The following is a 24,675-nucleotide window of genomic DNA, read 5'->3' as shown; positions in this document are numbered from 1 at the left end:
CAGCTCACGCTGGTCAGGCTGCAGCAGCTGACCCGCACCGATTGTCCGGCACTCCCTAGAGAGATGACCCCAGTACCTCAGTTGAAAATGCAGAAATCACCGGTCTTCTGTGTCGCTCGCGCTGGGAGTTGGAGACTGGAGCTGTTCCTATTCGGCCATCTTGCTCCGCCCCCCGTTAATAGGTAAATTTAACCATGAGTTCAAATCTTCTGTGTCTTTACTTTCTAAATTTACATTACAAATTCACAATCAAGATTCTGCCTTTAAGTTTTGTCAACTTCTGCTTTACATATTTTGAGGCTCTTTTATTACATATTTATAATTTCAGGAATGTTAGATTAATACACACTTTTGGGATTACCCTTATCATCAAGGACTGTCTCTAATAGTAGCCTTTATTTTGAAGTCTATCTGACATTGGTATGGTTTCACCATCTTACTTTCTTTTTGTTAGTGTGTGCATGATCTTTTTTTCTCTGCCTTTACTTTGAATCCTTCTTTGTTTTAATACTTAAGATGTTCATTTTGAAAGCTGCTTGTAGTTTGTTGCCTTCAGTTGGACAATCTTTCGATTGTATTATTTAGTCCATTTATATTTATTAATTACTGATATATTTGGATTTAATTCTACCATCTTATTCTTCATTTTCTATTTGTGCAATCCATTTTTTCATTTTTTTCTACTTTCTTCTTTGGACTAATTTTATTTCATTTTATTTTCTATTAGGTGACTAGTTTATATTATTTTAATTATACCTTCAGTGACTTACCTAGAAATTGTTGCATGGTCTTGACTTATATAAATCTAACATAAATTACTACTTTTATTACTTTTTGTTTTTCTGTGGCTTTGATTTTTGAAGGATAGCTTGGCTGGAATACATGGCCAGTGGGATGTAACATGGCCAACATACTTTTTCCCTCTTGATTTTCTCAAAAAAAATTAAAGCCATTGTTTTGCTGTGTATCATGCAGTTGAGACTGGTATCAACTTGTCTTTCTTTGTTAGTGACTTAATCAGAGTATTCTTTTTCCTTTATCTTTAATGAGCCGTAACTTAATCAATATATATCTCAGGGTTAATTATGGGTAGTTTATTTCCCTGTGGTGGACCCTTTCTACATGTGGATGGCTTTAGTTACAGGACTGTTCTTGCATTATGATTGTAATAATCTGTTACCTTGTGTTTTCTTTTGGAACCTCAACTAGTTGGTTGTTCATTATGTGCCTCTTCTTTCTGTAACTTTTTTCTGAAATTTTCCACTACTTTTGTTTTCTTTCTCTTGGCCCTTTTCATCATTAACATCTGTGTCTCTTATTATATGAAATGTTGTAATTTAATATTCATTTCTGGGATGACTTATTTTAATTTTAGTTATTTTATTTTTATTTTAAATAAATTGAGCTTTTTCCTAAAATCAGATAATGGTCATTTCATATCTCCCTGTTGTTTGTCTATTTTTGCCCTGGAATTTTTTTTTTTTTTTTTGCTTGTTTCTTCATGTTTGATTCATTTTCTAGTGCTATGTTAGTCTTCTCTATTTCATGGTTTTTGGTGAGATATATTTGCATTTTTTGAAAAATTTTGATTATTTCTGTTTCTTATAGTTGCTTTGTATGGATGTTGGATTTTCTTTTTATGTCATTCTTGATAATTTTCCTGGATCAGCAGTAATAGACAATACTGTAAATGGACTGAAGATTTCATATGACTTTAAGCCTTCTTGAATGGCACTCTATTGTTTAGTATCGTGAGGTGGAGTTTCTTTCTTTCATTTTATTAGAAATAGGGTCTTGCTCAGTCATGCAGGCTGGAGTACAGTGGCTCACTCCAATCTGAGCTTACTGCAGCCTTCTAACTCCTAGAGTCAAGTGATTCTCCTGCCTCAGACTCTCAGGTAGCTGAGACTACAGGCATCATTTATGATCTTGTTTTTGTAGATCTCTGAACTTCAGTACCTTGTTTCCTAGTTTTTCTTTATCACCAAGCCACTGGTGGACACCTTCCTTTCCAAAGCGCATCTCTTTCCTAGAATGTAGGTCCTTAAAAAAAATTCCTCTTATTTTTATCATTTTAGTTGAAATTTAGTAGGGAGTGAAATTAGGTATCCATGTTCAAAATGTCATCCTGACATGGAATCCATGTTATTTTTGTTCAATGTGTAATTATTTAATTTTAATTACAGTTTTATTTTTATGGTAAATGTAGTCTTTATTTATAGGTAGAACTTAACTGAATAGACTACTTGAAGTATTGTAGTTTTCTTTTGAAAAACAAAATATTAGGGTATTTGTTTTGATTACATGTGTTTAGAACTTATTAGCCAATTAAGAAACTTGATAAATTGTTTTTTTAGGGCAGTAATTCATTTTATGTAGAGATGTTGCAGGGACTTTTCTTATTCTGTAGATATTGAAAGCATTTATCTGGTATAATAGGACATCTTGCCGTCCATTTATTGCTTATATATTGGATGTTCTAGAGTGCCACATTTTTTATCAAATGTTTCTTTGCTTATAATAGATCTCCATATTGACTTTGGTACTCTGGAGACTTCTAGAGTGATTTATCAGAGATATATTTATTTAAGGAATGAGGGATAAATAAGTCTTAAATTTTAATATAGTTTCTTTGGCTTTTTGTTTGTTTGGTCTGGGTAGGAAATCTTTTTACTCTGAACTTCTACTTTCTTCTTGATGAAGAGCATTCAAATTTGTAAGTAAAGTTACTTAATAAAGTAAATGGAGTTGTTCATATGTCCAGGATGTGAGTTTTATTCAAAATTGTGTAAAGTCAATTCTTATGACAACTAAGAAGTTAGCAGCTTAGTTTATTTCAATCTGTGCTTGGTTTCATGGTTGTTTTTAACAGCTTTGAATAATTTTTTTTCTCTCTGTTTTTGCATTTACTGTCTTTTTCACACGTATTTTCTTCAGACTCACTTTTTGCTATTTGCAATCTATAAGCATGATTAAGAGGCAGACAGTGTGAGGATTAAAACAATGAACATTAAGACACAAAGGGCAGGGGGAAGGTCCAATAGCTTATACTATGCATACTGTGCATACTCTGATGTTTTAAAACTTACTACTTTCTTTGAATTTAACAGCATGTGACTTGACTTATAGATCTGCTATTGCTATCACAGTTTATTGAGCCACACCAGCAACATTTATAGAATATACCAGAATTTTCAAGACACGAATTGCTTGTATGAAGATGTAGGGTAAATAGTGAGCACAATTAGTTTGGAAAATGGCAGGCATATGTTTCTATAGTAGAGTCCTTGTGTTAGGGAAAACTGTGAGATGGGTTTGGAGATAACTGAGCTTGCTTAATTAATTGGTAAGTTGGGAGAAGTAGAAGATTGGGAAATAAGGTGCTAGGGAGGGTTGGGTAGATAGTACTTGATAGAAGACCTCACTGCTAATTGCAGTATCCCATTTTTCTATAATAGTGATAGAAATGTGATCAGACTCTGCTTCCTCTGGGACAGTGCCAATTAAGCCCTGTTGTCTTCATGTTATAGTACCTTCTTCAAGACCTACATATCCCCCAGATATTTCCTTTTATCCTCCAAAGGCTTCAAGACTTAGATGATAGGTGATATGGTCTTCCTGTTAATAGCAGACCGCTGAAGATCATGTATTTGGCTGCCGAGGGTTATCTGTGAAGACAAGGATTTTAGTCCTTCAGATTATTATTATTCACTTTCCTATATAAAAGACATACATTGAACCTTGAGCGATTCTTATGCCAGCCTTGAGATTTTAAAGGTCTGTCAAAATCAGAATGCTATGGTGTGAGGGAAACATATTTCATACGCTTCTGATTCAGATTTTACAAATTCACTCAAATTAGTACCTCCCTCAGTTAACTTCTTTCCTAGATTTAAGAAATTTAGAAGAAATTTCTTAAAATCACATTAAGAAAGTTTGCGGGTTTCTGATCCAATATTCTCCCAAATCACTTGTGTTATTTTACAACTCAGGTAATATTATTTCATTCCCATGGTAAGGTAAATATTACTGTCATTTTGCACATAAGGAAACAGAAGCTCAGAGAGGAAATAGCTTGTTCAAGGGCACTATTATTTGAGGATTTCTTTGTCTTCTAAATCTGAATACGTATGTAACTTTGAGCATATTAGTAACAGATACATTTAATTTTAAGGGTACAGTAAAAATACGATTTTACCAAAATCCACCTCATCTGGAGCCAAAATAGTGTATATTTTGTCCAACAGTATATGTATTTTTTTAATAAAAAGAGGCAAATGAATAAGAAATGAGCTTTTGTTACAGATTTAGTTTAAAAATAAGCCTTAGAATTGTATTAATGTTTAACTCGCCTGTCTTTTGTTACTCTGTATTTTCACAGTTAATTGCCAGAATCATATTTTGGTCCTAAATAATATGGAACCAAATAATGAAAATATTCTGTATGTCTATATGCATATAATGTATTTATAGTGGCTGAGGTTATCACAAAAAAAGGCTGCCTTCCATTTACATTGTTATTGCTTTTTTTTTATCAGAAAACTTAAAAATTTGACTGATTATTACTCAAAGATTTTAGTAATCTGTTAAAATTTCCACATATTTACACATAATAGAAAATTTAATCAGAAAGGAATCAGGTAATATCTGTGAGGACAGTAAGTTGTGATGATAAAATTTTGATATAGAAAGATACTCGTGTCAAAATTAAGGAATAGTCAAAGAAACTTATAGAGCAAATGGTAGAAATTTCTTATTTGTAAATTAGGACAATAAAATAATTAAACCTATGTTAACATTAGCAGCAATAAATATTATAACTGCAGGTTGATGTAGTAGCTCATGCCTATAATCCCAGAACTTTGGGAGGCTGACATGGGAAGATCACTTGAAGCTAGGAGTTTAAGACCAGCCTGGACAAAATAGACCCCATCTATATAGACACACACACACACACACACACACCACACACACACACACACACACAAAATTAGCTGAGCATGGTGGCACGCATATGTAGTCCCAGCTACTTGGGAGGCTGATGCGGGAGGATCGCTTGAGTCAGGGAATTTGAGGTTGTGTAAGATATGATCATGCTGCTGCACTCCAGCCTGGGTGACAGAGTTAGACCTTGTCTCAAATAAATAAATAAAGGAATGAAGAAATGTAGGAAGGAAAGGAAAGAAGAAAAGGAAAAGGAAAGGAAAGGAGAAAGGAAGGAAGAAAAGGAAGAAATTTCTTAAAATCACATTAAGAAAGTTTGCGGGTTTCTGATCCAATATTCTTCTTTATTTATTAAGTGAACCCATTAGAGATGGACAAGGACAAATGTTACTGCTGCTGAAAGCCATGTAATTCTCTTAAAGACTTACATATATCATGATACAGTTTGGCTCTGTGTCCCCACCCAAATCTCAAATTGTAGCTCCCATAATTTCCATGTGTTGTGGGAGAGACCCCGTGGGAGATGACTGAATCATGGGAGCGGGTCTTTCCCGTGCTGTTCTCGTGATGATGAATGGGTCTCATGAGATCTGTTGGTTTTAAAAATGGGAGTTTCTAGCCCAAGCTCTTTCTTTGCCTGCTGCCATCCACATAAGATGTGACTTGCTACTCCTTGCCTTCCACCATGATTTTGAGGCTGCCCCAGCCATGTGGAACCGTAGGTCCAGTAAATCTCTTTCTTTTGTAAATTTCTGAGTCTCAGGTATGTCTTTTTCAGCAGAGTGAAAATGGACTAATATATATTCTAAGTATCTAGGATGAGTTCATGTGATGTCTCCATCATCCACATTCTTTATTCTTCGGTAATTTGTATTGGTTATTTGTATTTGCTCTTTTTCTTTCATTTGATCACTTTAGCTGAGACATTAATTTTATTGATATTCTCAGGGTACCAGATTTTGGCTTTTTTAGTTTTTCCTTCCATTGATTTTTCTCTTTAGTGTTTCCTTTCTTCCAGCTACTTTGGTTTATAGTGCTTTGCTCTTCTTTTTGTAGCTTCTTAAAGTGAAACCTTAGGTAATTGATTTTAGATATTTCTTCTTTTCTAATATAAACATTTAAAACTATAAATGTCTCCCTAAACATTGCTTTAGCTGCATCCCACAAATTCTCATATGTTGTATTTTTCATTTTCATTCAGTTCAAAATACTTTTAAATTTCCTTTGTGCTTTCTTACTTGACTCATGGATTATTTGAAAGTGTATTATTTGGTTTCCATATATCTGGAGTTTTTCTGTATGTTATTGTTAAATTCTAATTTAATTCTGTTTCAGTCAGATAAACATGTTCTGCATGATTTCTACCTTTGGATAATCAAAGGAATTGATCCTTTGATTATCATGAAGTATCCATTTTTATTTTGGGTGATACTCTTAGTTTCTGAAGTCTAGTTTAGGTGATATTAATATATTAACTTCAGCTTTCCTGTACTTGCTGTTTATATGATGTATATATTTTTAGCCATTTACTTTTTTTTTTTTTTTTGAGACAGAGTCTCTCTCGCCGCCCAGGCTGGAGTGCAGTGGCGCTATCTTGGCTCACTGCAAGCTCCACCTCCCGGGTTCCCGCCATTCTCCTGCCTCAGCCTCCTGAGTAGCTGGGACTACAGGTGCTTGCCACCAGGGCCAGCTAATTTTTTGTATTTTTTAATAGAGATGGGGTTTCACCGTGTTGGCCAGGATGGTCTCAATCTCGTGACCTCGTGATCCGCTCACTTCGGCCTCCCAAAGTGCTGGGATTACAGGTGTGAGCCACTGCACCTGGCCTAGACATTTACTTTTAACCTATCTGTGTCTGCTTATTTAAAGTACATATTTTGTAGATAGCATATAGTCGTTCTTCTAGATGGCATACAGTATTGCTTTTTATACCTTTGACAAACAAGCCTTTTTACAATATTTTGTTTATTAATATCTAATGTACTTATGATATAATTAGTCTATCATTTTATTATTTTATGTATTTGCCTTTTTTTCTTTTTACTTCCTTTCCAGCTTCCTTTTGGATTACTGAGTATTTTTAATAATTCCTTTAAAATTAATCTATTGACTTTTTAGCATACTTATTTTCTTCTTTTTTTAGTAGTTGCTCTAAGGATTACAGTGTATGCTCTTAACATTTCAGTGTACTTAGAATTATTAATCACCATTTAATGTGAAATATAGAAACGTTTTAACAGTATAGGTTTATTTACCTGCCCCATGCTTTATTCTGTAGAGATTATTTGTATTATGTCTACCTTCATTATAAACCTTAGAGTAAAATACTATTATTTTTACTTTGAGCACTTATGTGTTTTAAATAAATTAAGGGAAATAAACAGTTTTTGATACTTACCTATTTATTTATTTTCTGGTAGTCTTCATTCCTCCTAAAGATCCACGTTTTCATCTGTTATCATTCCTTTTCGGCCTGAAGAACTTTCTTTAGTAGTTATTGTAATGCAAGTCTTCTGTTCATATTTGTTTACTTTTCCTTTGTCTAAAAAATGTCCTTATTTTACTTTCATTTTTTGAGGGATATTTTTGCTGGGTATAAAATTCTAGGTTGACCTTTTGTTTTCTTTTACCATGTTAAGAATTTCATTCCACTGTCTTCTGATTTCCATTGTTTTTGATAAGAAGTCAGTGGCAATAGTTGGTATCATTGTTCACCTGTATGTAATGTGTTGTTTTTCCTCTGAATACTTTCAAGATTTCTCTACACCTTTAGTGTTTTTCAGTTTGACTATAGTATTTCTAATCATGGTCTTCTTAATATTTATCTTACTTGGTTTGTTGAACTTCTAATAAAGAATCTGTAAATTTTTCTTTTATTAACTTTGGAAAATTTTTTGCTCACCACTGAAAAAATGTTTTCTGCTTCATCCTCTGTTTTCTCTATTTCTGGGTTTAAATAAGCTTGTTAGGCATTTGAATCTTGTCACACAGATCCCTGAGGGTCTTTCTTATTAACAATCTTTTTTCCTCTTAGTTCTTCATAATGGGTAATTTTGATTGATTTATTTGCATGTATACAGATTCTTTCCTCTGTTATTACCAGTGTGCTTTTAATCTCATCCAGCATAATTTTAATTTCAGAGACTGTGTTTTTCAGTTACAGAATTTTTTTTTCATGTTCTGGTATTCCTATTGAGATTGCTTAATTTTATATTCATTATTAGCCTAGTTAAACTTACTGCTTTAAAATCCTTATCTGTTAATTTTAACATCTAGTTTAATCTCAGTTGCTTTTCATATACTGTCTTTTAAGAAGAGAACACATTTTTTGTGTTTCTTCATTTATCTAGGAATTCTGGGTTTTTATCCTGGACAAAGTGAGTATTATGAAAACTCTGTTATTTTCCTCTGAAAAACATACTTTTGTTTGTTTATTGTTTTGTTTAGCAGGAAAATCACGTGGTTGGATTAAAATGGCAACAATTCTGTTTTTGTTGTTGTTGTTTATTTGTTTGTTTTTGAGACGGAGTCTTTCTCTGTCGCCCAGGCTGGAGTGCAGTGGTACAGTCTGGGCTCACTGCAGCCTCCACCCCCCAGATTCAAGCAAGTCTCCTGTTTCAGCTTCTCGAGTAGCTGGGATTACAGGCATGAGCCACCACGCCCAGCTAATTTTTGTATTTTTAGTAGAGGCGAGGTTTCACCGTGTTGGCCAGGCTGATCTCGATCTCCTGCCCTCAAGTCATCTACCTGCCTTGGCCTCCCAAAGTGCTGGGATTACAGGCATGAGCCACTGCACCCTGCATGAAGATAAAATATATTTAATATTCACTAAGTGGAAGTGGATCATCATAAAGGTTGTCATCCTCATCTTCAGGTTGAATAGGCTCAGGAGGAAGAGGCAGAGGAAGGGTTTGCCTTGCTGTGTCAGTGGTGGCAGAGATGGAAGAAAATCCACCTGTAAGTGGATCCATGCAGTTGAAACCCATGTTGTTCTAGGGTCAATCTGGGTTGTTTTTAAAAATTATCTATAGGATTGTCAGTCTGATAGAGTTTGTTTGTTTGTTTGTTTGTTTTAAATCAATACTGTAACCAGAACCTGAAATAATTACTTCTTAGTATTGTACCATAATGCATTTAATACAAAGAATAGCTGGATTGGAGTGGACCAATATTTATATTGGAACAATTAGAAATAAGAAATAAGCTTGAATAGATATGGAAGCAACGATTGTAGAGAAAAGGAAAGCCCTATCCTTGTAGATTAAATTAGATACATTATTTAAGGAGATGTGAATAATTAAGACTAGATTTGAACCTTTAAGGCAAACACTTTTTAACTGCATCATTATTTCCTATAAAGTTAGCATATATATTTCCCACATATTATTTCAAGTGAGAGCATTTACTCATAAAGAATCATATTCAGGTGCTTGCTTCACATGATTATTTAATTCTGAGTCCACAACTAAAACTAAGTAGTTTTTTTCAGATAATTTAAAAGAGTATTTACTTTTCATAATACAACTTATACAGTAAGTGTATTTAACAAAATCTGCTTACTGTAGGTCCAGGTCAAGACCTCGTCTCCGTTCTCACAGTCGTAGCAGTGAAAGGTCCAGTCACAGAAGAACACGTAGTCGGTCTCGGGATAGAGAACGACGTAAAGGCAGAGATAAAGAGAAAAGAGAAAAGGAGAAGGACAAAGGGAAGGACAAGGAATTACATAACATCAAACGTGGGTAAGTTGAAGCAAATCTTATCTGGTAAGGACTTGGTGATTCCATGGTGATGTTCAAACTACATTTTTGTTCTCTGAGGTTTTTCTTGTGACTCAGTTGCTATAAGAGTAGAAGAAAATGGAACAAAAAGAATACAGTAGAGAAAGAAGAAAGGATAAATCAAAATAGTTATCTCAGATTGTTACTGTGGTACATTTTCATTTCTATTTTTATTTAATAATAGTATAACAATATTGGAATCAATATAAATAGCAATATCAAAGTTTAGTATGTTAGTAGAGGAAAATTTGCCTAATTCTGTAGGAAAGTTTCATATTCTGTTTCCTTTGTTCTGAGTATGAACTTAAAATTTGAAGACTACTTAGTGATTAAAAATGTTTATTTCCTTATTGTAAAGCTGTTAGGGGAAAGTATAAAGTTGAAACAGAAAGAGGAGACCATGTGATTTACTATTGTTTAAGCCTTTTTGAAATATGGAATGGGAGCTTGGGCAATATTAGGGTGTATGTGTGTGTAAGAGTGAGTGTGTCTGCTTATGAGGTCTGGATTTTGTTTTTCATAGAATTGTTATTATTAAAACAATGAGATTCTAGTTTTGTCCATTTAGAGACAGAACTTGAAATCCACTCATAAGTGTTTGTCAAATTAGAAAACATTAAAATCAAACAATCTTATTTTAACAGAGTAAATTCACAGCATCTTGTTCGTTTTATTCAAAATTATAATTGAGGTCTTTTATTCTAAGAAGTAGAAATCTAATGTTGGAATTTATCCTCTTTTGTCAGTCTTTCAATGTCTTGTGTGAATATATTTATTTTAACACTTCAATATAAATGTGTTTATCTTTAATGTATTAGTTTTCCATGTTTAACAGTTTACTAGGATTGTAGTTATAGCATCCTGACATCTTGATTCTATAATTATTAAGTTTATTAAAAGATAGGGAATTCCTTCCTCATTCCTTTCATTTTCACAGTCGTTTGTTTATTTTTTATTTCCAAATTTATAGTGATGTTACATAAATCTGCCTAGATTGTTGGCTTTTAAGTATTCTTTAAATGTTAAATTTGTGGTAGAGTTTGGACGAGGATAACATTATTATTATGTGACTTTTGTTCGCCTGATCATCCCACAACCATTAATGTACAGTGATCAATTATGTTCTGTAAAATTCTGAGTTCTGTCCTCTTGTAGTTTTAAGGATTGTGAAATGTTACAGGAGAGGAGTTAGAAGTTAGATACCTGTCTGTAAGGGTGGGGAGGCTGAGCTAGCCAGCACTGGTATAATGGAATGAAGGCAGAAAGTGTTTGGGGGAAATCTCTTGGTAACGGGAGAAAGTCAATAGGATGATAAATTCGAAGGGAGAATTTACATACAGTAGGGTTCTGAGTCTGGAAAGTATGCTTAATGAATACAACTTTTCAATCAAGAAACTGCCTTGCTTCTGATTCCTTTTAAAATTTTTTCTTCTTTTGGTTTTGTTTTTTAAAATTACATGGCTATGGAAGAAAGCTATGATTTTTACTGGTCATTAAATTTTTGCCTTCCACCTCACCAAATTTTACTTTTTTAGAATAATACTTGTGTAGTTGCATAACATTTATATTATGTAAAATATTATATGGGGGATTTTAAAGGTAAGAAATATGAGAGAGTGAATAAAACAGGAAGGTTAGATTGTGTTAAAAAAGGTTCTCATATGGTAACATTAATCTTGAATATCTAAGGCAACTTTCCAGGTTAGACTCATCTCTCACTCATAGTTGATTGTGTTCAAGTGGACCAATTCCTGGATGGCAAGTTTACAAGATGATAGTGTTATATTTGCTGTTATTTCTTAACATTAATCTCAACAAAGGCAATGAACAAAGTCAAAATAAGAGGTGCAAAATAAAAGGGCACCGGGGACTGATGCCAAAAAACTGTGGCTAGTCTGCATTATGGTTTTAGTGGGCCATAGTAGAGGGTAGTGTTGTGTTAGGGTGCCCTTTCCCCTGCTTAGTGCTGAGGTGCACACAGATTCTTATATTTCCTAACCCTGATTTTCAAGCCATTCTGGACTTAGAATCTTTTGTATCACTCAGAGCACCTAATGTACATGTTAATTTTTATTAAATATTTAATATTTAAATATTCATTATCAAATATGCACATTCATTCATCTGTTTACTTGTTCAGTCAACAATATTTAAATGCCTTCTACTTGTCAGGTACTATGTTAGGTAATAAGGATATAAATGTTAGTGCCAGTACTGCTTGGAGCTTTCACACAGGTGGGAATATAAACATGTGTAGAAGGGAAGGTATGCAAATGATTATAGTAAAGTCAGATGAATTTTTCCAGTAGGAAAAGTAAAAAGTAAAACTGTACCAGTTAGGATGCTTTGGCTGTAACAAAACCTAATTAACAGTAGCTTAAATTAAACCAAGGGTCAGCAAACTTTTGTAAAGGTCTAGATTAGGGGTATCCAATCTTTGGCTTCCCTGGGCCACATTGGAAGAAGAAGAATCGTTTTGGGCCACATATGAAATACTCTAATGATAGCTGATGAGCAAATAAATAAATAATAAAATAAAATCACAAAAATCTCTTAATGTTTTAAGAAAGTTTATGAATTTGTGTTGGGCAACATTCAAAGCTGTCCTGGGCTGCATGTGGCCCACGGGCTGCAAGTTGGACAAGCTTGGGCTACATAGTAAATAATTTAGGCTTTCTGGATCATTTGGTCTCTGTTGCAACTACTGAACTTTACAACTATAGGTAATAGTAAGCTAACAGGCAGACCATATTTCAGTAAAACTGTTTATAAAAATGGGTATCTGGCTGGATTTGGCTCAAGAGTTGTCATTTGTCATTTCTGGCTTAAACTACAAGTGCACTTACAGCTAATAACGAGCAGTTTAGAGATAAGTAGTCTGAGGCTGTTTTTATACTTCTCACAGGTCAGTCTAAGCATCTTGGCTTTCATTTTCAGTCTTGACACCTTCTGGTCGAGAGAGATTTCCCTCCATAAACTTCAAGCTGGTTGATCTTAACTAGTCCCTGTGTCAGGGAAAAGTTCTCAGATGAAGTGATGTTTACATTTTGAAGGAAGAGAGGGGGAGGAATGATCATGCAAAATGAACTTCAAATAGAAAGGTGTGGAGGCATCAAGGTATGTGTGGTACAATTTGAGGGACTGAAGTCTAGTGGGGCTTGGTTTAGAGTAGAAGATAAATAATGATGAGAGATGATTATGAGAGGGCTTTGAGTATGCAGTTAATTCTAGGGGCAGTGGGATGCAAATGTAGAGTTTCAAGTAGAGAAATAATGTGATTGGGTCTACATGGGTTATGAACAAAATGCTTTACTCACAATGGATGTAAAAAGATAAGCGTCGACTGGGTGTGGTGGCTTATGCCTGTAATCTCAGCACTTTGGGAGGCTGAGGCAAGAGAATCGCTTGAACCCAGGAGGCGGAGGTTGCAGTGAGCCAAGATCATGCCATTGCACTACAGCCTGGGTAACAAAGTGAGACTCCGTTTAAAAAAAAAAAAAAAAAAGATAAGCATCTAACATTTTAAATGTATTTTTTCAGTATCAGGAATTTTGCTAAGCCTTTGACATATATTATCACATTTAATAACCTGATGAAATAAGTGCTTTTATTATCCTATTAATATAGATGAAGAGATGAAGGTGCTTAGACTTATGGTCATAGAGCTAATAAATGACAGAATTAGGCTTCTAATTCAAATGGACTGACCGTCACCTGCCTCTTAACAACACACTATCCTCATTTCTTTAGTAATCCATAATTATTAATGATGAACAAGAGAGTTTGAGATCAAGTGATATACTGTTGTTTAAACATTCCTAGAAAACAGTGAGAGAGAACTGAGAGAATTTTCTGTACACTGTTTTTCCCTGATCAGCCCAGAAATCTCATTAGTAAAAGATTGATCCCTTCTTTTCTCCCTCTCTCTTCGTTTCTTAGTTTCCCACCTCAGCATTTCATCTATTTAAAATTATATTTAATTATCTTCACAGACAATTCCTAGGCCTTAATTAAGTTTATTTTAGTGATGGTTTCATTAGCTGTCTTTTTTCCAAGTGGCTTTAAAAAATTTGTGGAGAGACAGAGGAAAAAGGATTTACTAACATTTAAATTAGGACTTACGTATTAATTCATTGTGATTGCACAGTGCATGACGAGTGTTTTAGCTTGTGCTAAGTAACCTAAGTGCTTTTTCACACGAGAAAATAACCTATGTGCAAAAGTAATAGTATTTAGATAGATGGATGGATGGATAGATAGATAGATAGATAGACAGACAGACAGGACACAAAGTATACATTTATAAAGCACAAAGCAAGAACAGTAAGTACAATAATGGTAAAACAAGGTAAAGGGTGTTTATAAATTGGGAAAAACAAAACAGGAAAGAAAGGAATGCTCAAGCAGGAATTAGTGAGCTTAATAATGAGGGAGAGTTTGTTTATACTTTTGAGGAAAAAATGCAAAATCAGATAATTCTGAAAAACCCTTTTTAAATAACAGCTAATTATAGTTCTGGAAATTCCTAGAACATTAAAATCATAGAATTTGTCTTATAATGTCACAAATTGACCCATTCATTTTATTTATCTACTGATTTAGGAAGACCCAATATGAACTGGAAAGGTCTCAGTAGTTTGTAGGGACTAAAAGATGCCTTTCCTTATAGCACTGTGTGAATGATTATTATAAGAAAGACACCGAGTCCTGTCTGAAATTTTATCAAGAACATTTAATAATTTTTAATGTTTTATATTTATAAAATTCAGTTTCTAAGAATATTTTCTCTTTTAAACACTGATACAGATTTTTCTTGTTTTTTATTTTCCCCCCAGATTTAAAAAATATTTATCTTATCCTTAGAAAATTTTATTTTTTAAAAGTGAAAGCAGTTTATTAAGAAAATAAAGGAATAAAGAATGGCTACTCTGTAGGCAGAGCAGCTGTATTTCTTTTCTTTTAATTTGTAATTTTTTTTTTTTTTTTTTATAGACAGGGTCTCAGTTTGTTGCTCAGGCTGGAGTGCAGGGATGTGATAATAGCTCACTCCAACCTTGATCTCCCGGGCTCCAGTGATCCTCCCACCGCAGCCTCTTAAGTAGCTAGTACTGCAAGTGTTCGCCACCAGGCTTGGCTAAATTTTTATTCTTTATTTTTTGTTGAGATAGAGTCTCACTATGTTGACCAAGCTGGCCTCAAACTCTGGATCTCAAGCAATCCTCTGGCTTTGACCTTCCAAAGCACTAGGATTATGGGAGTGAGCCACATTGCCAGGCCCTAGATCGTTACAATTTTTATAAGGGATAATGTCTTTGCATTATTAAAACAGATTTTTCTTAATTGCAGAGTTGTTAAGTTGAAATTGGATACAATATTTTGTTAAACTGTTATTGAGAGTCAACAATCAGAACTATTAAACTTGTCATGGCATGGCATCTCATAATTACAATTTGATTTGATGATGGTGAATGTTATACATCCTATCTAAGTCTTCTGTGGATTAACATATTATTGGACCTTCTTTACCTACATCTTGATCCAAACTACCTAACATATAGTTGACTGCTATAAAACATTTTTAAAGATGTCTTTGAAAAGTTAGTTGTGAACAAATATGTAAGTACCAGTGATGTTCTACTATTCATTCTTCTTTTTTTTTTTTTTGAGACGGAGTCTCACTCTGTCGCCCAGGCTGGAGTACAGTGGTGCTCCAGCTCACTGCAAGCTCCGCCTCCCGGGTTCACGCCATTCTCATGCCTCAGCCTCCTGAGTAGCTGCGACTACAGGTGCCTGCCACCGTGTCCGGCTAATTTTTTGTATTTTTAGTGGGGACAGGGTTTCACCGTATTAGCCAGGATGGTCTCGATCTCTTGACCTCGTGATCCACCCGCCTCGGCCTCCCAAAGTGCTGGGATTACAGGTGTGAGCCACCGCGCCCGGCCTTTACTATTCATTCTTAAATCACAGTGCCATCCTTAAAACGGGAATTTGGATGAGATTGATTTAAATCACCAGCTAGGAAATTTTGGTTTAAGGTAGTTGTTGCCTACTGCCATGGTTTGAATGTGTCTCCCAAAGTTTGTGTGTTAGAAACTTGATCCAAAATGCAGCAGTGTTGGGAGGTGGGACCTTTATGGGAGGTGGGTCTTCCCTCGTGAATGGATTAATGCAGTTATCAAGGGAGTGGGCACACTATCATGGGAGTAGGTTTCTTATAAAAGGACTGGCTTCCCCCTCCTACATGCTCTTTGCCTTTCTTCTTTGGGATGATGCAGCAGGAAGTTCATCATCAGATGCTGGCCCCTCAGTCTTGGACTTCCCAGCATCCAGAACTGTGAGGCAATAAATTTTTATTCATTATAGACTAATGACCCAGACCATTGCATTCTGTTATAGCAGCACAGAATGGTCCAAGACACCTACTAAAATGCTTTCTTCTTAATTTGAATAACTTTAGAATTCATTAGGAACCTAATTTTGTATTTCTAAGTGGGCCTTTCTTTATGACCTGCTACCATGAAAAGTTTTCCCCTTTATTATTTCCTCATTGCATTTTCAGTAGATGGATGCTGTTCTCAGAAATGTACCATCAAGACTTTTGGGATCTTTTACTGAAATACTTGTATTTATGCATTCTTCCATTTTTCTTTGTATAATTTTCAGAAGCTTTATACTTTTTGAGAGAGGTAAGAATTTGCCCCGGATATATAATTTATTTTTCTATAAAATGGGGATGGTAGTACTTCAAAAGCTGTATTATAAGCAGTGTGAATAAGAAAACTAGTACCATGTAGAAATCATACTTCATAAATATATGTTAGTTATGGCTTTAACCTTGGCAAAATTCCAGTGTCTTCAGTTTTAGAGTTTCATGTAATAAATTCCAGTCGATAAGGGGTTTTGTTTTTTATTCCCTCTACCTAGTGATTGGTAGATGTTGGGAGTGATTTGGGAAAGCTGGACTCTGAGTTTTGACAGCAGTTACTTACTTATAGAGCCTGTCATATTTTTCCTAACCTCTTATTTCTTTATACAGCAGGAAGTAATTTATGCTAATTTACCCCTATTTGCATATAGGTTATAGAGTTCTGTGGTGCAGAGCATGCTTAGAACTCCTTTTAAGTGTCTGTTTGGATCAAAGCAGGGCTGTGTGATAGCTGTTGTCTGACACCAAGCTGTGTGGTGTTGTTTTCATTAAACATTTATCACACTTCCAATGTGACAGCAGGCAACTTTGTGCCAGGATAACATGTTTTCATGCAAAATTTATTGAAAAAGACGAAGACTTTGTAAAGAGATCTTGTTGCCTTTCACCAGTGGCGAAGGGTAAATGTTTGGTTCGAAAGCAGTATATCGAAAGTACACCTTTAACACATGTCATTATAGCATGCAAAAAAAAAAAAAAAAAAAAAGCTTCATACTGTCAATTTTGTTAAGCAGGTAAACAAATATATCTTTATACACATGTGTGCACTGGATTTGTTTTCTTTTTAAATTAAAGTTTCTACAGTTTCCTCATAAATCAAATGAATATCATAACATAGTGGCCCATTGTGTTCTTGGCCATTTTATATTACAGTGAAATTTACCACCCAATTTCTATTCTGTGGGTTTGAGTATTTGGTATTAGTTCCAATTTAACCAAAATAATCTAATTTTTTAGGAAAGATGAGGTCAAGATAGGGAACATAATATAACAAAAAAAATATTCCAAAGCAGGAGACAAGGATTTCCTTAGTTCTCCAAGGTCACCACCTTTCTTTTATATATTATATCAATACATTTAAATTATCACACAGTGTGCCCAATGGGATTTGACTTGAATTATGCCTGATAACATTTTAAATGGCATGAATTGTAGATTCATTCTTTCTTTTGGTGATTGCTTGACGGTGAAAGCTTTGGAATGAGAGAAGGTACTTTAAATTTCCTTTTTCATTCCACAGGAGGCTGAGGAATTAGGGATATGTGAAGAAGGACTTTTAGTAAGTTTCATTACATGGTCTATAAAAAATTTGGTGGACACTTTGCAAAAGGTATTACAAAAATTATGTTAGCATTAACATTCAGGAATAAAAGGGAAAAAGTACTGAGTTGTAGTGTAATGGAGGAGCCTTGTCTTTGGACCCATATGGACTGCACAGAAACCTTCAAATCCTGACTCATTATGCTATGGAGCTATTGAAGGATGATTGTTTTTAAAACAGCAAAACCGTGCCTCATACAGATATACATGAACACTTGCCAAAGATATTACTTACCTAATTAATGAGAGAATAAGTAAGATGTTACAAGTAGCTCAAAGGATCAGTAGTAGACACAAATGTAGGCTACCAAAAATCTAGCCATGAATAACGTAATAGATTCAAAACTAGCTTCTTCCACGTAGGGGAAGGAAATCAATTACACCTCCACCGGACAAAATTCATTTGTATATTTATAGAAAAGAATTATTTGCATTGCTATCAATTATCTATAATCTATGCAGTCTAAAAATATCTCAGATAAGGAAAGGTGCCCTAGACAATATAACCAGTAGTCTTTTTTGATCATCTCCAGTCATTTACAATTTTTTTCCTGAGAAGGCAAGTAACTTTTTTGAACTTTATTCTTCCATAAGATGGAGATAATGGTAATTGAGAAGCTGTTAACTATTAGAAGCAGTGTGTGTCAGAAGACTAGTACTATGTAGTAGCAGCTCAATAAATGTTCATCTTTTTTTTTTTATTGATAAAACAGTTTTAACTGTTTTGTCATCACCAGTTTCTCAGCTATCATTCTTTTTTCTCACTTTTGTGTCTTTATAAAGGTTATTCCTTCAGTCTGAAATACTTTCTTCTCAACTTTTCCTTCCAGTTACTATTCGTCTTTCTGGGTTCATTTTAAATTTCATTTATTTTGTAAAGTATTCCTCACCCCTCAAGAGTGTGCTGAGTACCTCTGCAGTTAACTCCCGTTGTATTTATACCTAATTTGAATAGAATTTTTTAATGTTGTGATTACAAATTACCTTGTCTGTCTTAGTTAACATTGTATTTACTTGGATTATAGTAAGTACTCAAATATTTGTAGAATGAATAATAAATGTTTATTTTGAAGCTAGATTTAGGTAATTAAATCCAGCTTAGAAGCATTTAAAAGTGATAACATTGCATTTTTTGGTATCAGAAAAATAAGCAACTTTTTTGTACTACCCCATTTCTGGTTCAAGTGTGCATGTGCATTCGCATACATACACTACTTCCATCCACGTCTCCAGACTGCATTAAAAAAAAAAATCCTATGTAACTTTCACTTTTTTCTATATTTTAAATGTTATCAATCATGCTACAATTAGTATCATTTAGCATCAGTTGTTTAAAAAATTGAATGTCACTGCTAGGATTCATATTTTAAACAACAATTAAAATTCCAGTCCTGAATGATCATTCTTCATGCCTAGTCTAATTTTTTTCAGGATCTTAATTGATATCACCTATTCTCTTGATTTTATATATGGTTATAGGGCAAACTACCAGACTTAAACATACTATTTCATAGAGATCTTTAACTGAAGGCCTTAGTGTTTGCCTTTAGTAATGTTATGTATGGCTTTGTAAGCTAAAGAGTCTGCACTATTGTTAGAGGAATGGAAAGGTAATAAACTTGGAGTGCCAGTCAAGTCTTTTCTTCCTAAGTAAACAAGCACGTCCCCTAAATGCTAAGCTGTTGCTTATAATCACTCATTACAATTCTAATTTATATCTCATTGTAAAGCATCTTGAGTGTCCCTGATATGAATGATGCCAAACCAAATAGAAGCAATCTGCTGTGTATTTTTTTAAAATTCAAGCTTATTCTGTTCTCACAGGCTTTCTCCCCTGTCTAGTGATCATTGGAGTGGCATCTCCAAAATGGAACAGATTGGAATAAACCATAATGCTTGATTGGCATGTTAGATAAATCTTGGTCAGCACAAGTATAGAATCAGAAATTTATCCTCCTTTGATTAAATGGCAAAGATTGAAAAACCAGATATCTCTGTTGATTTATTTTTATATCCTAATGTGATATTACAGAACAGTTTTAAAGTGCCTGGTTTAAATATTCTTAATATCCTAGTTAATAAAATGAGTATAGCCAGATGATAGGAATAACATATGTCTCTTTGGATAGATGCAGTTACGGGGTATACTTTTCTACTAAAGCAGAGTAAATTATAATGCATTCCATTTGTGTAAATGCTGTTAACATAGCTTAGATTTCAAGGCAATGAAGGTATATAATAAAAGAAAATCTCCAAATGGTATCATTGGGGTTAATGCTTTTCATTTAGTGATAAAGATATATATCTTTGGTTTCCAAGATTGCATATAACTACAGGAAGATAGGGATAGATCTCAGAGAATGAAGCTTGTGAGTATAAACACAAAGCACTTTTTAATGCTATTACATATGTGATGATCACTAACATAGCAAGTGCATTTAGGGAAATACAACAGTGAGTACTGCTGTTTTAATTCTCTCTGAACTCCTGCAGGAGGTTTTGAAATTGCAACCTTTGACCCCTGTGGATATGCCAGCCTGTGACAGGCCACCTGGAAGTAGATCATGAAAATCAATTTGGTTGTCATACTGCAGCCTTAGCTGCTTTTTCTTGAGAAAGATAAAGGAGGGCATTCTACATTAGAAAAAGAAATGGGTAGATATCAGATTTTGAAAAATAATTTGTATTTGGAATAAGCCAGATGTGAAATTCATAACTACTTAGAAATTAAGTACACTTAAAATTGTAAAAGACAGGAGTAGAAGAAAATGTTTTCATTATTCGAAGCTGTCTAGGCAAAGACAGCTTTAGTGTAGTCACCCTTCCATATCCACAGGTTCCACATCCGTGGATTCAACCAACCACAGATCAGAAATGTTTGCGAGAAGAAACAATAAAAATAACAATACAACAATAAAAATTTATACAAATAAAAAATACGGTATAAGTATTTACATAGCATTTGCATTATATTAGGTATAATTACTCTAGAGATGATCTGAAGTATGCAGCAGGATGTGTTACTGTGCTATTTTGTGTAAGGGACTTGAGCATCCTTGGATTTTGGTATTCATATTGGGTGAGTTTTAGTAATTTTTGGTTATCAAAGAATTGGTTTGTTCCATCTTAGTTGTTGAATTTATAGAGTTGCTCATAGTATTCCCTTAGTATCTTTCTAATGTTTGTATGACCTATAGTGATAACTTCTTTTCATATCCTGATATTTTGAGTAAGTATTGCTAGAGGTTTTTTTGGGGTTCATTGATATCTTTTGTCAGTTTTTTTCTTCGTTCAATTTTATTGATTTCTGCTCTTTATTATTATTTTTTTCTCCTTCTTTGAGTTTATTTGTATGTTTTTCTAGTTCCTTAAGGTGGGACCTTAGATTATTGATTTGTGATCTTTTTTCTTTTCTAATACAAGTGTTTAATGATATAAATGTCGTTCTAAGCACTGCTTTAGCTATATCCCACAAATTCTCATATGTTATGTTTTTATATCTTCTCAGTTCTCAATATTTTCTAATTTTCCCTGTGATTTCCTGTTTGATTCATGGATTATTTAGATATGAAAATATGATTTCAAGTGTTTGAAGATTTCCCTGTATCTTTCTTTTATTGATTCTAGCTTCATTTCATTATGACCAAAAAACATACTTTATATGATTTTAGCTCTTATAAATTAGTTAAGGTTATTTTTATGAATTTGGATATGGTCTGTCTTGGTGAATGTTCCATGTGTATTGTGCTGTTGTTGGGTCATCTGTTGTATAAATGGCAATTAAATCCAGTTGGTTGATGGGAATTTTCTATCTCTTGGCGTATTTCCATCTACTAGTTGTTGATTAATAAAGACAAGTGTTAAAGTCTTCAACTATAATTCTGTATTTTGTTATGTCAGTTTTTGCTTTGTGTATTTTTTAGCGCTTTTGTTTGGTTTTATTTGGTGTATATACATTTAAAATTGTTGTCTTCTTGGTGAATTCGTTCTTTCATCTTTGTTCTTCGTAATTTTATTGCTACAAAATACACATTGTATGATATTAATATAGCTCCTCTTGATGTCTTTTGATTGGTGTTTGCTTGGTATATCTTTTTCCATCTTCCATCTTTTAATTTTAACATGCCTATATCATTATATTTGAGATGAGTTTCTTGCATATAGATGGATTTTTGTTGTTGTTGTTGTTAATGTAGAGACAGGTTCTTGCTACGTTGCCCAGGCTGGTCTCAAAATCCTGGCCTCTAGAAATCCTCCTGCCTTGGCCTCCCAAGGCATCTGGCCTTGGATTCATTTTAAAAATCCATTCTGACAGTCTTTTAATTGCTGTGTTTACATGATTTACTTTAATATAATTACTGATATGTTTGGATTTAGGCCTTCCCTTCTGTCATTAATTTTCTGTTTATTTCCTCTTTTTATTTCTGATTTCCCTTCCTTGTGTTTTTATGGGTTGTTTGGACATTTTTTATTACTCCACTTTAATTCCTCTATTGTATTTTTGACTGTATTTCTGTATATAGATTTTTTTAGTGGTTGCCCTAGGAATTATAATGCATGTACTTAATTCTTCACAGTCTACTTAGAATCTGTGTTTTATTGCTTCAGTTGGAATGTGGAAATGTTACCAGCCTTTAATCCTTTAATTCTGAAAACCTCATGAGGCAAAGTTTATAGTTTTTGCTTTAAACTGGCAAAGACATTGTAGGATGAGGAGATTATGTTTTACTTTTACTCAGATATTTTACCATTCTGTTGTGTTGTAGGGTTAATTTTAAGTTTTCTAAATACCATTTTTGTTACTTTTAATTATTTTTCATCCTTTGACCTTCTGCTTGAGATAATTTTTCTTTATCCTGAAGAGCATCCATTATTTTTTTTGTGTAAATTCTCAGGTTTTAAAATTTTGTGTGAAAATGTCTGTATTTCTCCTTTATTCTTAGAAATTCAGTGAGCAATGAATTATAGACATACTGTATTAGGTTGGTGCAGAAGTAATTGCGGTTTTGCCATCACTTTTAATAGTTCCATAATATAAGGGCATAATTTTATTTTCCCCTTTCTTAATTTTTTTTTTAGAAGTTCTGGGTTTCTAGTTTTTACCAGTTTTACTATGATGTGGCAGTTTTTAAAAAATATATATATATATTAAGCTTAAGTTCACTTTGTTTTTTTTTTAAATCTACTATGTCTAATTTGCTAAGTGTATCTTTTGAGTTCTTAGTTTCCTGTAATATATTTTATATTTTCCTTATTATATTTTTGCAATTCTAGTATGTTTTTTGATTGTTTTTATGGTTTCCTCTTCACCAATTCTCAATTTTATGTTCATCTTTTTTCACCTACTAAGTTTAGTTATTTTGTAGTCTATGACTTTGATGTGTATTTCCATTGGATTCATTTCTGTTGCCTCTGAGAGTAATCTGGAGTAATATTAATCTAGTTTCAGCAACTGAATTGTCAACTCTTACAGGCCATCAAACAAACAAAAAATTGTTTTAAAAAATTTCCAGCCATTGTAATAGTTCTTTAGAAAAAGAGTTGATTCAAATTATCTAATCTACCATTACTAGAATGGGAATTTCCATCCTATTTTATTATCTCCCATATACCTCAGCGTCTGGAGGTGAATTTGTTATCCTTCTTACTTTCCATTCTTCCTTCCAAACAATTGTTCGTCTGCTCTTTATTTTGAATAAAGTAAATTAAAACATGTTCCTCTGATGCTCATGCTATTCACCATGAAACTTTCTTTCCCTTCATTTTGCTGTCATAATATGTGTTAGGCAGTGCTCCTTTTTCACTGAAGACTAGCATCTGTCTCACAGTCTTCCTGTTCTTGAATCCATTTTCCAAGTCCTAAGTAGGCCAGAACTGTTCTTGGAACTTCAGATTCATCTATACAATGGCCTGTTGGGCATGTCTAGAATCTCAAGTTCAACAGATTCAAAACTAATCTCATGAGTGCTCCCCACCAAGAGGAGAATTAGAAGATGTGATCAAAGTTGTATGTACCTTCAGGGTTGCTAGAATATAAATTAGTAATGAGTACTGCTCTTCTTCAAAGAGTCCATAATATGACTCTTTGAGAATATGAGAATCCTGTTCTCCAAAGAGTCCATGATATGTTACTGTAGTAGATATAGTAGAAGCAACATTAGACTGGTACGTGTGGGTCCTAGCACTGGCTCTTCTCGCTTGCATGTGACTTTGGGCTGCTTACTTAACATCTCTGAGTTTTATATTCTTTATAAAATGTGAGGCATGGAGTAAACGGTCTCTGAAGTCCTTTTTTGTGGTAGAAAATTTGCTCACCAGTCTTCAGTGAAGAGAGTATAATATTCTGGGATTGAAGAGGAAAGCATTTTAGTATAATTCTAAATTATGATGTTAGGTTCCTCACATTAAATTAATTATCCTGAGGATTCTGTACCTTTCCCACATGTAGGGACATTGATAACTGATGATAGCCTAGGTATTACCACCTAGCTGATGCCCTCCCTCCATTTTGTCATTTATTCATCAAATGCCAGGCACTGGGTTGAGTCTTGGAGATTTATTCCATAGTGATGGATAACAGTTATGGTGCCTGACATTATGGAAATTATGGTCCATTGTGTATGTCAGTGGGAATTTGCAAATATGAAATCATATAAATATAGGTTTTTAATAGTGATAAAAATCCAAGCATAAGACATGTGTAGTGCTTTGAGCAGAATATAATGGTGGGGAGGGAGATGTATTTGACCTAGAATAGTCGGGGCAAACTTTCCTGAAGAAATGGGATGAATAGGAGTTGGTGAGGGAAGGAGCAGGGAGAAGAAAATTACAGAGAGAGGAAACATCATCAACAAAGGCCTCTAGAATGGAGGGACACTGATATGAACAGGGACTGAAAGATGATCACAGAAGCTAGAATGGAGAGGA

The 24,675-nt window shown here is 33.9% G+C and overlaps 1 protein-coding gene across 1 annotated transcript in view; it reads left to right on the top strand.

The window, feature by feature from the left end:
• The window catches only part of RSRC1 (arginine and serine rich coiled-coil 1), a 438,117-nt gene that overhangs the window by 80,051 nt on the left and 333,391 nt on the right, over positions 1-24,675 (top strand). The window contains exon 4 of the mRNA XM_033203207.1: positions 9,510-9,683. Within this exon, the coding sequence (XP_033059098.1) occupies positions 9,510-9,683 (174 nt within the window). The remainder of the gene's footprint in view (positions 1-9,509; positions 9,684-24,675) is intronic.

Source organism: Trachypithecus francoisi, unplaced genomic scaffold (genome assembly GCF_009764315.1).
Source record: "Trachypithecus francoisi isolate TF-2019V2 unplaced genomic scaffold, Tfra_2.0 Lachesis_group0, whole genome shotgun sequence".
NCBI classification, from domain to species: Eukaryota; Metazoa; Chordata; class Mammalia; order Primates; family Cercopithecidae; genus Trachypithecus; species Trachypithecus francoisi.
The sequence above is the reverse complement of the archived record's forward strand: the minus strand, read 5'-3'. Positions and strand labels throughout refer to the sequence as shown.